General features: G+C 42.6%; 1 protein-coding gene across 1 annotated transcript; it reads right to left on the minus strand.

The window, feature by feature from the left end:
• Positions 1-351: 351 nt before the first annotated feature.
• LOC117290558 (MORN repeat-containing protein 2-like) lies at positions 352-14,056 on the minus strand. The gene is made up of 4 exons (XM_033771998.1): positions 13,851-14,056; positions 2,300-2,386; positions 1,191-1,434; positions 352-746 (listed from the first exon to the last, which is right to left on the minus strand). The coding sequence occupies exons 1-4, from the start codon at positions 13,855-13,857 to the stop codon at positions 644-646; spliced, it is 441 nt and encodes a 146-aa protein (XP_033627889.1). The 5' UTR covers positions 13,858-14,056; the 3' UTR covers positions 352-643.
• Positions 14,057-16,633: the final 2,577 nt, after the last annotated feature.

The following is a 16,633-nucleotide window of genomic DNA, read 5'->3' on the forward strand; positions in this document are numbered from 1 at the left end:
GTTTAGAGACTAAAGTACTTGGTATAATAACAATGTTAAAGACACTGGACACTACTGGTAATTGTCAAAAACCAGTCTTCTCACTTTGTGTATCTCAACTAATCATAAAATAACAAACCTGTGAAAATTTGACCTTAATTGGTCATCAAAGTTGCGAGATAACTATTAAAGAAAAAACACCCTTGTCAGACGAAGCGTTGTGTTATAAATTCAGATGCTTGATTTCGAGACCTCAAATTCTAAATCTGAGGTCTCAAAATCAAATTCGTGGAAAAATTACTTCTCAAAAACTACATAACTTCAGAGGGAGCCCTTTCTCACAATGTTTTATACTATCAACCTCTCCCCATTACTCGGTACGAAGTAAGGTTTTATAAAAATAATTATTTTGAGTATTTACCAATAGTGTCCACTGCCTTTAAATATTGGTGATTGGCTTATATAAATAAGTGCCGTCTTGTGACATCAACCTTCGATTATGAATCTTGAAAGTCAAATTTTGTCTCTTTGATCACGAGACAATGATTCATGGATCAGAAACAGCTTCTTTGTTTGGTTGGTGTCATCAAGCTGATTTTAAACTTTGTTTCTGAAATATAACTCAGTAGATACTGCCTGGCCCATCATGTTCAAAGTCTTGTTTTTATACAGTCAGCTTGAATTTCAACCCTGGGGCAGCCTTGTAGCAGAAGGTTCCAACCCAGACCTGGTGATTGGTATCTGTGAATCCACCACTTCCTTCCATCCTATATAACATAAACAGAACATTAAGTACAGCTCTGCATTATTTGATTTGCCCCATGGAACAAGTTATAATTCGCACCATCCCCTAAAGCAACTCCTATAACAAACGTATATCACAGCACATGTATTTATTGACAGTTTTTTTTCTACAGGATTGCAATAACTTTTTAATCAGCAAGCTCTATAATTCAAAGTAATCTTTATCTCTGTCTGGATCATTACCAATCATTGTCAATGAATACTCTAGTTTAAAAACAACATGACTCATTCACTGTGAAATACATAATATCTTATACCTAGAAACATCAAGTTGTATAATTGTACCAATTATTTGTACACGACCAAAGTGAAATGTTTGACTGTTCAATTCAATATTTTAGAATTATGTTTTGAATAATAGTATTCATTTTATGTTCTCTGGCCACACACGTCCAAGAACTACTTGCCTGTTTTCAACAAAGCTGCCTTTATATTCAGCTCCATTAGGCCATGTATAACTCCCTTGTCCCTTGAACTGGTTCTGTACAAACTCTCCCTCATACACACTTCCGCTGGGGTAGGCAAGCCTTCCATTGCCATTCATTTTATCTTGGGCCCAGTGGCCTTGGTAGATTATACCATCAGACGTGGTATGGCAGCCCTTCCCACATCGCTCTAAGGCCCCTTCATCAGTTATTATGTACTCGCCATCTACATGTTTGTGGGGAAAGAATGAAATTTATAGGTATGTATGAAAGTTACAGCAATTTATTTAAACTTTGTATAATAGCTTTCAAATTATTGAATGTCTTACTATTGGTAGTATACTTGTGATGTATAATGCACTACATGTACATATGTCTGTCTTAAATTACACCAAGTCCAAATTATGAGAAGCTAACAGGTAAGGATGTTATGAACACCTTGAAAATAGTACTCGTGTAAAAGACCATGCCAGAAAAACCAAGGCCACCCCTTCCCTCACCCCCTCCACATTTACTAGGTGCTCTTATATGCACTTCAAAACACACAGGACCAGCAACTTTCTATCCACCGGACAAAGCAAATTGGTTCTTGCTATAAAAAAACAACACACACCGACCACACCAGAGCTTGAGTTCATTGAACTAGACAGCTAAAACAATGTCTTTGTTAATGGTAAGTGTCTCAATATTGTCAACATTCTCTAAGCTGCACTAGTCTACGTGAGCATTTTAGTGCTGCCTTTTGCACTGATAATCACAACATCGATCACTTTCGGCACCACAATTACCTTGGCATAGTCTAACACACACAAAATCAAAAGTTATACTCGATACTAAAATTTTTCAGTGCCGAAAAGCACGAGGGTGCTGCAAAGAGAGTGCACTCATTCTAGTTGAGGATGGATTCTAATGGCTATAGCTTGTTTACATTATATATTTTATATTATATACATTAATGAAAATGACAAACTTTTGAAGATAAATAGAGCATGCAGAATTGCAACTGTGATAGGTCGGAACTTGATGGATTGGTCGTTGTACTATTTTGCTCAGGATGCAATGGACAATACTAGGTCTGAAGTCTGCATTACCATATCTATCACCGTTAGGGAAAATGTAGACGCCAGTCAGTGGAACTGCAGGTGACTCCTCTTCTTTCTCCACCTTCTTTGTCTTCCCTAATGACAAAAAAATAAAAATACATATCCACTTATTCAAGACTGATGAATTTCAACAAAAACTTTACTACTCAGTTCAGATTCCTTATAGCACAATTCCTCATAACTTAAATTCTGCACAGTCACTATTTAATCAAATTATTTTTTTAGAGTGTATTTGAACAGTTCTTTAAATAAGGGAATAAAAGTGTAGCGATGAGTTCTGTCATGGTTTCTCTTGGTTTATCATTTAACGCATTGCTGGACATTGGTGCTTGGCTGTGGGCTATTCAAGAAAGGGGATTAGGTATTGTTAACTAATTATATGCCTGTTGCTCTGACTTAATTTAGTGCCATGTAAGGTTCTTGAAGGCATTATAACTGCTGCCTTAATAAATAAGGGAATAAAGTGTCGTGACTCGTTCTTTCACGGCCGTTTAGAACCGGCAGAGTCGTTGCCATGTGAAGGCTCGGGCCTTTATCACACGGCAACGACCCTGCAACGACCATAAATGCCTTTTTGTTTAAAAGCTGAATAAAGTAAGAAACTCTGTAAAACTTATGCGTTTCCGACGTGCTTGAGCTCTGTATTTAACATCCCCACGTGACGCGCTCTCCACCAATAGGAATAGCGAAACTGTCTGATGAATGTTCATTCATCAATACCTCAGACAGTTTCGCTATTCATTCCTTTTGGTGGATAGTGTCACGTGGGGGTGTTTAAACGGTTGATAATGACCAGCTGAGCTGTTTATATACCGGTTGTTTTCGGATACCTTTGTGCAGGTTAGCCCACAACCTCACAACCAGGGGTGATCGTCCTCTCGCCATGCCATTTTGGACAATGAATACGAGGATGCATCAAACTTCTACTACATATGCGCACGAATGCATATTCAAAAACTGGCTCAGTCATAAAAATGCAACACACGTACATAGCTCAAGGAAAGGACGTCGGAAAATTTACAGATTTTCTTACTTTATTAGGCCTTTTAACCAAAAAGGCATTTATAAATGGGAATAAAAGAGTCGTTGACTCGGCAGTTTAAGAACTATATAGTCACATCCTTTTATTCCCTAACTATTAGCATGGAGCAATCATAAAAGCTTGACCTTGTCTTTTTTTTCAGTCCAAATCATGCCAGGTCTTGACTAGCACCACTTTTGTGCCCAAGTCTTAGGCCTATCCTTGGCCACAAACATGTGTGTCAATCAGGGGGGGGGGGGGGGAAAGGGGGGACAAGTCCCCCATCTTTTGAAGGGTGGGGGACACAATATCAAATGTCAATCATTAGCATACTGTGATCAGCCATGCGCCATGATGTTTATTGTGCCAATTGCCAATAATGTCCATAAGTGTTTGTGTACAAAAAGGATGCAAAATCTTGAAAAATCAACAATGTTGAGGTTCAAATAATGGCTATTTGATCCCCAAATTGGTCGATAACATTAATTGGTAAAGCAGCTCCTGAAAAAAATCTCACCATGGCCGTGTACGGAGTACCAACTGTTTTCAGCATAAGCTGAGACGTTCAGGGAGGTTAATTTGTGGTGTTTTTGGTGTATACATGTAGTTATAGTCCTGTTAAATCCCTTTAACTTTACCATTTACTGTCAACTAATACATCAAAAGAAAGAGCCCACCCTCCTCTATACGACAAAATAAAATATTTGATGCGCAAATATTTACTGCAGATACATGTCCAAGGCAATAGAAAACATGTATTAGCTCGTTTAAGGAAAAAAGGTGTGATTTTCTCATTTCGTTGATATGAACTGTTTCAAAATGAAGTGCAGTGATGTCTACAAAATTCTGGTAATACTTTTCCACCTGGAAAGAGTAAAACAGGACACACACATGTAGACCATGGGATAGGTATTGAGAAGGGGCTTGTTTTGGTTCTGTGGTCCCCATCTCCGCACTGCATGAAATTTGTCTGTTATGAGACCCTAATACATACGTACATGTCATTACATGTATACAACAGTACGCACACTGTCAAATCATTCTCAGTCTACAAGTCTGTTGACCCTAATGGGCAGCGCTTATCAGTTAAGAATGATCTAGAAGGATCTGGGCTCTGGAAGTCTGAAGTTAGTTTAAGTACCTTCCAGAAAACACCACAAATCCTTTAACTGTATAAAGGCTGGGATGAATTTTCAAAGTCCACCTGAGAGAAGGATTTCAAGCCTGCAGGAGGCTGTCGAAGCACAACAGAGATCGCAATTCACGCATTTCACGCACTACGGCGTCTCTATCGCCACCTTTCTTCTGAACACCAGGGAAACTAGATGGCCAAAAGCTGCCAGTGATAACTATTTACCCGATCAAGTAACACAATGCATTGTTTGGTTTCTATCAGGCTAATTGAACCCCCATCTTTTACACGGCACAGCCTGTGGTGAAGCCATAAAAATTATGAGTAATAAATTTGCATATTTGTTCATAATAACACCTTTTTAATGTTTTTGATTTTTTTAACGCCGGCTGCAGTTTACAATAAAGTTGTCATTTCTGGATATTTGGGTTTAAAAGGCTCATATCCACTTCAACCTTACGTAGTTTTTTGTAACCCCTCTGATGTCTACATAGCTATTCAGCTACTTGTCAAAGCCTATGTAGCATCTAGACAAGGGTGCGACTGCCGACAGTGGCTGGTTTATGCGCTCAGTGGGTGCCAAAATATGCACAAAAATAGAGATTTTTTGAGTGTGCAAGTAAAAACAGGACTTAATGCCTACTCGCATCTGATGGCCTCCTTGAACTGCTCCAAGGTGGGCAGCCCAATGATGTCTTGAGGAAGCTCATCCCAGTCCTTTATGTTGCGAGGAAAAAAACTATATTTGTGTGAGTCTGATGAAGTAAAATAAAAATCACAAGATCTTGTAATTGAAGTATGGAAATATGGTCGATGACGATCGCACAGAACTTTCAGGTTTTTCTTTAAGTGTTTTGACAAACCATTAGTCTAAAAGGTAATATTTTATACTAAAATTATAGATTATTAAAAAAAAATACACCGGAAAGGCTTTCGATTTGTGCAATCTTTGCAGAATATTAAGTATTGTAATGCCTCAAAAAGTTACGGGACAGGTGCCTGCGGGAATATTTGCAGCGCGCAAATTTGGGGTAGGCCTATCGGAGGATATTATAACAAATTATGAATAATAAAAATTTTCAATGCTTCTGAAGTTTTTGTTTGTTTTTTTAACCCAGTTTGCAGATTCATTCAAATTGTAATTTCTGGAAATTTGCTAAATGCGTAACCCTCCTCCCGACAGCGTTATCACAACTAGAAGTTTGCCTACAACAACCGTCAAGGCACACGCCCAATTTCTTTTCTAGAACTATGAAGTTCTTTCAGCTATCGTCTCCACGACTATACGCCTCTCTTAATACTTATGCATGACGTCATAATTCTTACCCAAAATGAGGCTTTGAGCTCACATCCCCCATCACTTGCAGTGGCTGCGCCCATCACCTCGTTTTGGATTAGCATTGTGACGTACCTCATGCATAAATATTTTGTACCCTCTCTGTTGTCATGTAAAAATCTTGTGATCTTGTAATTTAAGTTTGGAAGTATGGCAGATGACAAACATGTACACACAGAACTATCTGTCTAACAGATTATCTATCTAAGGCAGTAAGGAGACAAGTATAAATGTTGGGCGCGATCGGTCAATCTGCGCGATCAGTCAATCGCGCTGTATGGGCATTGGGGCAAAAAAGACAAACTTAAAAATAAAAATAAAAATTAAAACTTTATTTACACGCAAACAATTTAATTTAAAAACAAAAGTATGAAACACAAAAAAAACTTTAATAAAAAACAAATCAAAAGACAAACTTTAAAGTCACCTGGAAGTGGTATTTTGTCAAAATAAAGCTTTTGTCATTAAAATATGTGTTTTGATGAGTGGAATATGAGTGGAATATGTCTGGATACCTGATCGGTATGATGCTTACGTACAGAACTACGGTCACAGAGCAGACTGCACGCACTGTATGGCTGCTGTGCTGATGGTCCACTCGGATTACCCAGCACGGTGAATCGCAATCAGTGCCAACACAAGATATTGACGCTTGGCGCAAGCTAAAAACACGCACTCAAAGTTGAAAAAATACCCGACTTTTTCACGTTAGGCAAATGCTCCTTTAGGTTCGTTACGTCTTTCAGGTACCTTCTTCTTCCCCACTAGCTGGGATGGCGTCATGTTTTAGAAAAGAACTTTTCTCTTCATGTCAAAATGTGTATATTGTACGTATTTCGGATTCTCGAAAGACGACGACTCAAAGTGTTTGCTGCACAGCGCTGGAAAAGATGTCGAACTGGATCACTTTGCAAACTGACCCCATCTTTAGTTGTTTTGCTGCATCCAGCATACACCAGCTGGTCGACATTGCCGGAAAAATGCAAGAAAAAAATCATTTTTCGAAACGTACAAACTCGCAACTAGGACTTGAATGTACTTGCACGAACGTGTGTTCGATGTTCGATCGAGGCAAAGTCTGCCTCGATTTACGTCACAAAAGGGGCAGGCAGAGTCACCCCACATAACTTTTTTTAATTTTATTTTTTTATATTTTATCAATTCAGTCACAGTTCCGCTCTCTGCTCGAAGAGTATGACAAGGTATTTGACCCCGCGTTCCCTGGCTACAGCGGCTCTGCAGGCTCCTTTCAAGCAGTCGTAAACATGGGTCCAGTTCAACCCCCACAGCGCAAAGGCCGACTCCCCCAGTACGCTCAAGACAAAGCTCAAGAAAGAACTCCAGCACAAGTGTGATGAACTTGATATACTTTGAGTCTATGCCCGCCCTGAAGATGTCGGCATCCCTGTCGACTACCTGAACCCCTCCTTCCTTATCAAGAAACCAAATGGAGGGTTTCGTCTAGTCACAGCCTTCGCTGATGTCGGCCGCTACAGCAAACCCCAACCATCACTAATGCCCGACGTCGACTCAACTCTTCGGAAAATCGCACGATGGCGTTACCTCATCGCCACTGACCTTACCAGTTCATTCTACCAAATTCGCCTCTCTCTCAGCAGTCAATGAAATACTGCGGTGTTGCGACCCCATTCAAGGGTGTATGAGTATATACCAGATCTGCTATGGGCATGCCCGGTTCAGAAACCGCACTTGAAGAACTTATGTGCCGTGTCCTTGGAGATCTACTTGAGAGAGGCATCGTGGCAAAGCTCGCAGACGATCTTCACAGCGGAGGTGACACTATTGAAGAACTACTTCTCAACTGGAGGCAGGTATTACTGCGGAGGTGACACTATTGAAGAACTACTTCTCAACTGGAGGCAGGTATTACATGCCCTGTACACCAACGCCCTCCGCCTTTCGTCCCGCATCTCTCCGAAGAGCACCACTATTTTAGGGTGGATTTGGTCCAATGGCTCCATCCAGGCAAGCCCCCACCAATTAGTGACACTCTCCACTTGTGCTACACCAGCAAAAGTTCGAGGTCTGCGATCCTTCATTGGAGCCTTCAAAGTCCTTGCTCGTGTTATCCCCAACTGCTCATCCCTCCTGTCCCCCTTAGAGGAAGCAGTCGTCAGTCTCAAGAAACGTTGAATTGGTTTGAAGATCTTCGCAGCACGTTTTAGACGGCACAAGCTGCCCTCTCATCGACCCGAACTATCACGCTCCCTCGTCCAAATGACCAATTGTGGATCGTGACAGATGGTTCTGTCAAGAAGCACAGCATTGGTGCTACCCTTTATGTCACCCGCAACGGCAAACCCCGTCTTGCAGGCTTTTTCAGCGCCAAATTGCGTGGGCGACAGCCGACCTGGATACCATGCGAAGTAGAAGCTCTCTCCATCGCAGCCTCCACCAAGCATTTTGGGCCATTTATCGTTCAGTCTACGAATCACGCATGCATCCTGACCAACAGTAAGCCATGTGTCCAGGCCTACGAAAAGTTGTGTCGTGGTGAATTCTCTGCCAGCCCACGGATTTCAACCTTTCTATCAACCGTTAGCCGCTTCCAAGCCTCTATTCGTCATCTTGCTGGTTCGGCCAACATCCCCTCCGATTTTGCTAGCCGCAATGCCCCGGATTGCTATGACTCCACTTGCCAAGTATGCACCTTTGTCAGACACATTGAAGAGTCCACGGTCATGCGAGTGTCTGCCCAGGAGATCCTCTCCGGTGACGCTAAGCTCCCATTCACAAGCAGAGCAGCATGGTTTGCCGTTCAGTCGGAATGTCCAGATTTGCGCCGCACTCATGCTCACCTGGTCCAGGGCACCCGTCCTCCCAAAAAAGCCACAACCATCAAGGATGTCAAACGATACCTACAAGTCCCATCGGTTGCTAAGGACGGCCTACTGATAGTTCGCAGAGAAGTGCCACTGTTCCCTCTGTGAGAATGCATCATCGTTCCCCGTCAAGTTCTCCACGGCCTCCTTACCGCGCTACACATCCAACTCGACCACCCAACACGCCACCAACTCAATTCTGTGACTCGTCGATACTTCTTCGCTCTCGATTTAGACAAGTCTGTTGACGAAGTTAGTTCCAGCTGTCATCATTGCGCATCTCTACTCAACACACCCCACACTGCCGTAAAGCAGTCTACAGGCGAGCCTACTGATTTGGTCGGTATCTCTTTCGCATCAGACGTGATCAAGCGCAACTGCCAACTGATCCTCATCTTACGCGAATGCTCAACTTCCTACACAACATCATGTATCATTGACGATGAACGCCTCGACACACTGCGCACAGCCCTTATTCGCCTCTGCATCGAGTTCCGCCCATTGGACGGCCCCCTCTCTGTAATCCGCACTGACCCAGCACCAGGCTTCACCCGGCTAGTCCAGGACAAGCTCCTCCAACAACATCGCATTTGTATCAAAATTGGCCGCATCAAGAACCCTAACAAAAACCCAATCGCTGAGAAGGCAGTTCGCGAATTAGAAGACGAGCTACTACGCCAAGACCCATCTGGTAGTCCAGCTACACCACTCACACTTTCGCTGGCCACCGCAGTCTTGAACTCTCGTATCCGTAACCGCGGGTTGTCAGCACGTGAAATGTGGTTCCAACGCAATCAGTTCACCAACCAGCAAACTCCGTGTGCTGACCTCGACATGATCCAGGCCCAACACCAACATCGCTCTCGCAACCACCCGCACAGCGAAAAATGCAAAGCCCCTCTGAAGTCTCTTCCACCCGAGACACCGGTTGAAGTCGGCGACTTGGTATACCTCTACAGCGACCGCAACAAGTCTCGTGCAAGAAATCGCTATCTAGTCTCATCTGTCGACGGCCTGTGGTGCAACATCCGCAAATTTGTTGGCTCCCAACTCAGGAGCAGCTCGTACCGTGTCAAGAACTCAGATTGCTACAAAGTTCCCTGCAATTTGGGTCGTCCCCTCCCATACTCTCGCGATAACGCCACGATGACGATGCTGACTTTGAACCCGTGCCTCAGCCCCCCAACCGCCGGACATTCCTCACGAACTTTCCGCGCCAGCCGAAAGCGCGTCCAACGCTGTTCATGGCAGTGCCCATCCACCTACAGATTTTGGTCCCGACTTACACTTGGCTTATGACTCTGTGGCAGGCAAGCCTGACAACAACAAAAGTGCTTCACTGGATTTGCCCGAATATCTCAAACTCAACCCAGACGCTCCAGTCGTCAGCGCCGCCTCCCTGGTCACTTGAAAGACTTTATTGTTGACCTGTAACTTTCCAGTTGTTCCCTACTTCGTTTGGGGCAGTATAATCCCCAAAGGCTCGAGGGTAGTCCACCCCCATGACAGCCTTTCCCGTCATGTTTATCCAAGTTATTGTTAGTTTTTCGCGTTTCATGTTTTCGCGTTTCATGTTTTCGCTACTTGCCATTAATGATTGCTCAATAATGAGGTCTCCCAAGATGACTGTTTTACTAATACGCGGTCATTACCGACTCTTACATTCAGTTTGTTAGATGGCTCTCCTTTCTCCTCTTTTGAACAATGGACAAATGGTAAATAGAAGGAGTCACACCAGTTCAGTCTAGCGCCCTCTTGAGATCGCTCTTGGTTCACTTCATGTTATAACTTCTCTGTATTAGTTACCGATTATTCCTGACCTGTTGGCAGTATTAAAAGCTGTAGTTTCTCATGAATCGAGTTCTATTTTGATCGTGTATGTTTAGACATCCAACTACTACGGTATCAGTCTTCAAGATTCTGGACTAAAAATAATTTTGTATCATAACGAAGTGTAGGGGAGATGCAGGAGAGTTGGTCCATATGCCCTCTGTATGTAGTGTCTAACCAAACTGTCTTTTTGGCTACAACAGAGAATGTGAGAGATAGGCCTAAGTGCTCAAAGTGGGAGTGACAAGAACATCTAAATTCCACTAAAAAGTGAATTTTTGGAACTCCAGATTAAAAGACCCTTTCTATTACTTACATGTTTAGCAATGAATTAAGTGATAATGTGTCTAATATAAATAGCCTAATTATTGTTGTTTATTATCGGTAATTTTAATTGGATCTAATTCAATTGTTTTAAATCAAAATCAAGTCACAAGTCAAAATGGCTTTTTCATAGGAGAGTTGAGCCAATGTGTTTTATGGCTAATTGTTGCAATCCAAAACGAATTCACGTTCCGTATCGAACATTTTGTTACCTTAAGGGGATGCAACTTTTTTTGTTTCAGATACCAATATAAACCACAAGGGAAACTGACTGGGTAAATTTTGAAATGAGTTTTGGGGTTGAACAAAGAATTGACTAGAATCGCATCCCCTTTTAAAGGTGATCCCCTGGCTGCCGCTTCCCACCTTGTATCGTAACTGGGTGTGATCCCTGGCTATACACGGCAGTTAAAGGTTGTATGGCTTCTGACTGGCACCCCCGAACAAAGATACTGACAAAAAAGGGACACCGCCAATATAGGGCTAGATAGCTCAGTTGGTAGAGTGCCAGCACGTTAATCCGGAGGTTGTGGTTCGAATCCCACTCTTTGTTCAACCCAAAAACTCATTTCAAAATTTACCCAGTCAGTTTCCCTCAAGTGGTTTATCCCACTCTAATCAATTAGACCGATTCATTAAGCTCCGCCCCGTTGCGTATTGACTGATCACAACGCAACGAAGGTCTGACACTAAGGTCCGACATGCATGCGCGAATGCTTGGCGCGCGCGGCAGAGTTGTGCAGAAAGGCATTGGAGAGCCCACCTAGCTCACACGTGCGTCGTGGGCGGAGCCTACTGGATCTGTCTATTCTTTGTTCAACCCCAAAACTCAGGGTTGTTCTAAAACCCCCTCGACCCACGACCCCCTTGTCCCACGACCCCTCGACTTGTGTGCAATTTTTTTTTGTCTGTACACCGAAATTGCCACAGCTCACAACCTCAGCCAATCAAGCACACAATTTTGTATGCTGACGTCGACTAGCATACCTCGCACATCGCAACACAGCGTATCTCTTGGCCGATCTGAGATTATTATCCCAACTGGGAACCTGTGTTTACCGCCCGATTACGATTACGGCCAACTCATTACGTGATGATCAAGCGGACCCATTTCCGACCGATCGCTCCCGTCCTGTGTAATATTCCTGCATGCATTTCTTCCTCCATGCTCCATGGTACTACTAGTTGCTCTAAGCGGAGCTCAAGGTTGTAGACCCGACCGACCAAATGGCCACACGGACGCGTTTGGGGTCCCCAATCGGTGTGCACGTGGCGTGTGGAAGCGGAGAGTATTACTCCCAATTCTGTGTGGCTGATGCAGATAAATATAACCACAGTCTCAGACTTGAAATCAAGTCTGGTCGTGGAAGGAACTTGCGTCGCGGATCACACACTGTGAATTCTAAATCGGGGACTTAATTCTTACTCGGCCGTAAAGCGTCATTTTATGAATTCGGAATTGGGATATTCTTCGTACCGTGGCGGACATCGAGGGGTCTAGGTCGAGGGGGTTTCAGAACAACCCCAAAACTCAAGATAATTTTTATTGTCATGTTTTATCTTGCATATATATATATTAATATTGTAAAAAAATGGACCAATTTGATTGAAGTAACATTCATAACTTGTGTATTTCTTTCAAGCAGTATTGTTTTTCGTGAATTTTATTGTTGTTGGTGTTTATGTCTTTTATTTTAAAAGTTTGTTTTTCATACTTTTTTTTTTAAATTAAATTATAACACACCTCTTGCTTGTTCTGTATTCTGGTTGGCTGAAACACGATCACGTGGGATGAACTAATATAGGCTAGTGCTCGGGAACTAGTAGTAGTACCTGAGCGGGCACTAGTCTTTGAAAATAGTGCCCGGTTACAGCGCCCTCTCTTGACTTGAACCGTGAACTGCAACTACAAAACTTCCTGTCTTTTCCAAATTTCTGTTCTTATTTGACATTTAAGACCGAGCTGTGATATAAAACACATAGACTGGCATACTTCGGTAACTAGTGTACGTCTATTCCCCCTCGGGCCTGTGAGTGACCAGAAGAGGGGCCTATTTCCCTCGGCCTTTGGAAATAGGTCGCTCTTCTGGTCACTCAATATGTGTATAATATTAGGCCTACTTGCGTGTAAATTATGTGTTTTGTTTATATTGTGTGTTTTTTAAAGTTTTTGGGGTTGAACAAAGAATTGACTAGAGTGGGATTCGAACCAACGACCTCCGGATTAACGTGCCGGCGCTCTACCAACTGAGCTATCTAGCCCTATATTGGCGGTGTCCCTATTTTGTCAATATCTTTGTTCGGGGGTGCCAGTCAGAAGCCATACAACCGTTAACTGCCGTGTAGCCAGGGATCACACCCAAATTACGATACAACCTTTTTTAAAGTTTGTCTTTTTTGCCCCATTGGCCGCTCATAGCGAAGGACGCGCAGCAATCGGTCGATCGTGCAGGAACAGGTTTGCGCGATCGACCGACCGTGCAGGAATGGTTTCGCGCAATCGACCGATCGTGCATGCATGCAACGAGGCCATGCAACAGTGGTTTTGCGCGAAAGGCTTGCGCGATTTGTCCCATCTTTGCAGGAAATTTAAGAAAAAAATATGTCACTGCGTATCGTAAACAAAAAGTTAGGAGGCGGTGGTAAAGGTGCCTGCGAGAATATTTTTATTGCGCAGATTTGGGGTATCGGAGGACTAAAAATGGCCACACATGCCAGCAACACTAACCTAAATCTAAGTCCGACCTATTCTTTTGGAGGTGTTAGGGGAAAAGTTTCCGTATGGCGCCACCACTTTTTCATTCGATATTAAATAATATGGTATTTAATTAACCTCAATGAGATATCCCTTTTTGTAAAAATGAGTGAAAAGGTGGTGGCGCCATACGGAAAGTTATCCGTGTTAGGTGCTATAGAAATGCGGTTGTTATTATTGTTATTATTATAATATATTGACAATTTCGAAAAAAGGAGTACGACAGCGCGCACCCGAATACTCACGGAGTCAGTGGGTCTGTCTACTCTAATAGTCTAAGTAATTGCGACCCACCTACCTGGCATTTTTCTTCTTTGACTTTGGAAGTACAGCTAGTTATTTGTATACTACAGATGATAAATTGTACGTTTTTAACGACCAACTTCCACTCCCAACACACTCAACTCATTGATGCTTCAAATTCGTCAGTCATGTCAGTCAAACTTCCACTTACTTCCAGCGCGCTATTGTTTATAGGCGTACGATAGTGTATGTATGCGTGCGTCACCGTGCCATGGTTACCCCTTTGTATTCCGTCCCAACTTGAAAATCGTCCCAACTATAGTTGGGACCTATGGGCGGCCAAAACCTAAATAAAAACTAAATATATTTTTAAAAACTAACACAACAAAATAAAATCAAAGAGCAATTACAAATAAATAAAGGAGGGAAAAAATAATATGCTCAAAGATTAATTCATATACAACTATCATCGTATTTTTATCCATGAAAACTAATTTAATTAGTAATTTTTTCCAAACAGAAGGTCACTTTGTGAAAATGAAAATTTTAGGTTTGCTCTGCGATTTTTTTCAATATGTATTAGGCCATTTCCACATAACTAGGCCACTACGCCCTCTAGTTCTGATATAAACTCAATGTTTTAACCACAAAACCTGACAGACACATTCCAAGTTCAAGGGAAGGTACACGTTTGGTAAAAATGCTAAAGACCAGTCTTCTCACTTGGTGTATCCCAACATAAGCATAAAATAACAAGCCTGTGAAATTTTAGCTAAATTAGTCATTGAAGTGAGAACATGATGAGAGAAAAAACACCCTTGTTGGACGAATTTGTGTGCTTTCAGATATGAATAAAAGACTTCTGGCTAGAAGTCTTTTTTTTTAGTGAGAAATTACCTTTTTCTCAAAATCTTTGCTATTTCAGAGGGAGCCATGTCTCAATTTTTTTTATAATACTTGTTGTCAAGTAAGTTTTTAAGTTAATGTTTGTTTCAAGAGTTATTTCCAAACGTGTACCTATTCCCTTTGAGGCCGGTTCCTACTCCCTGCGTATTCACTGTGAAGCCCTCATCATTATCATGTCGGTTTTTAGGCCAATGACCAGTCTGTTCTGGGTTAGCCTGCTTTCTCCCTTTAAGAGTCTTGCGATCCTCCAATTGGCCCTGTCCAACGTTGCTTCCCTAGCGTTGACTCCAATCAGTTGCATGTCATTCGACACAGATCTTTGCCACGTCTTGCTCGGCCGGCCAATGGGTGTCACCCTTCACTGGTTAACCTCTTGACCCAGTCTGCATCCTCTTTTCTCTCCCACATGGCCAATAAACCATCTCAGCCTGAGCCTCCGCCTCTCCTCAGCTCCTCACTGGACAGCCTGTCAATTAGAGACACCCTACACTCATCGTTCTCATCTCTGCTCATTCTATCTGCTGGATGTGCCCCGCCCTTGTGGAAAATGTCGAGCAGCCATACACCATTCCGCTTCCTACACAGGCGGTGCATACCTGGCCCTTCATCTTCAGGGGGAGCGCCTTGGATGCCCTCAATAGCCTTCCTACCTACCTCTCGTCACAAAATGAACTGTGCAAATTATTGGGGATGTGGTATGCACCGGCTGTGATAAATAGGCCTGACCGGCCGGCCTGGGCCTCTTCCATAAAACATTGTCAGTAAATTTTGACTCCCAAAATGACGAACAGGACTATAGTAGGTATACATGCATGCATGTCCTACCACGCTGTCAAATTGTGGGAACCTGACAACAGAACAATGCCACCCCCCACCCTCCCCCCCCCCCCCCCCCAAGACCTAGACTCAGTTACTGGGGCGCTGTACTTTTATTTTTATTATTTATTATTGTACTCCTTTTTTCTTCTTCAGTGCCCCAATACAGGGTCTACCCCAACCCCCAAGGCAACCTATCTACGGATTGCAAATAGCGGCATTGACTGCCATATTATTTGATACCAATGGAAAAGTGCACGCATGTCTTCGCTGCACACAACTTTCTGCCAATGATCCTCGCAAGCTAGACTCGTGGACAAGTCGTTTATATGGTCCCACGCGGTGAGATAGTCGAGTTGCAGCGATGCTCTCCACAAGAACTACTGGTTGTGCGACTACTGCGCGCTGCCCGACTCTTCTCCCCATAATTGTGGAGTAGAAGTCGGCAACCAGCAGTTCGTGCGCGAGAGCAGTGACAACTCGACTATCTCACCGCATGGGACCATTAACGACTTGTCCACAAGTCTACTTGCATGCATGTGTACATGCGTCAATGATGGTGGTCAATGCTGTCAGGTGCAATCCATCTATAGCTATAATAGGTACAATAATGGACCCACACGATGAACTTCAGAAAAGGGACAAATGAAATTAGATTGTACAAGTTTTCTCGAAGCACAAGAAGAAAACCATGTCAATTGATCGAAGAAATATAATCATTGTTTTACTTTGATGTGGGGCCAGCTGTCCTGAGAGAACATCGATAATATCGCAAACTGGCTCCTTGTATCCCATTGGTGCCTATTCATTCATATAACACAAAGACTTATGCTCTTCAGTTTCCATTTAATTGAGTAATTGCACACAAGTTGTGAAAAAAACTACAGATTTATTACATTTCAACGATTATTTAAGGACTGAATTTAAATTCTGTAATTTGAACCCAAATCTAGATCCTTAATCATGTAAATTTCTGTTCACCTTTCCTCTGTATTCAATGCCTCTTCTTTATTTAAGTCTTGTAGTAGCAGGCATTACAGATAAGCTGAACTTACCCTATGAGTCACCTTTAATCAAAGCAGTTAAGGCTTGTTCTTTTTTATTAAAAAACCATAA

Source organism: Asterias rubens, chromosome 5 (genome assembly GCF_902459465.1).
Source record: "Asterias rubens chromosome 5, eAstRub1.3, whole genome shotgun sequence".
Taxonomy (NCBI): domain Eukaryota; kingdom Metazoa; phylum Echinodermata; class Asteroidea; order Forcipulatida; family Asteriidae; genus Asterias; species Asterias rubens.

Bases quoted from the DNA above. Each gene is read 5' to 3' on its own strand.
- LOC117290558 (XM_033771998.1), bottom strand. The intron at 1,435-2,299 runs GTAATGCAGACT...ACAAACATGTAG, and splicing joins CCCTAACGGTGATAGATATG to ATGGCGAGTACATAATAACT. The intron at 747-1,190 runs GCAAGTAGTTCT...TATGTTATATAG, and splicing joins GGCAGCTTTGTTGAAAACAG to GATGGAAGGAAGTGGTGGAT.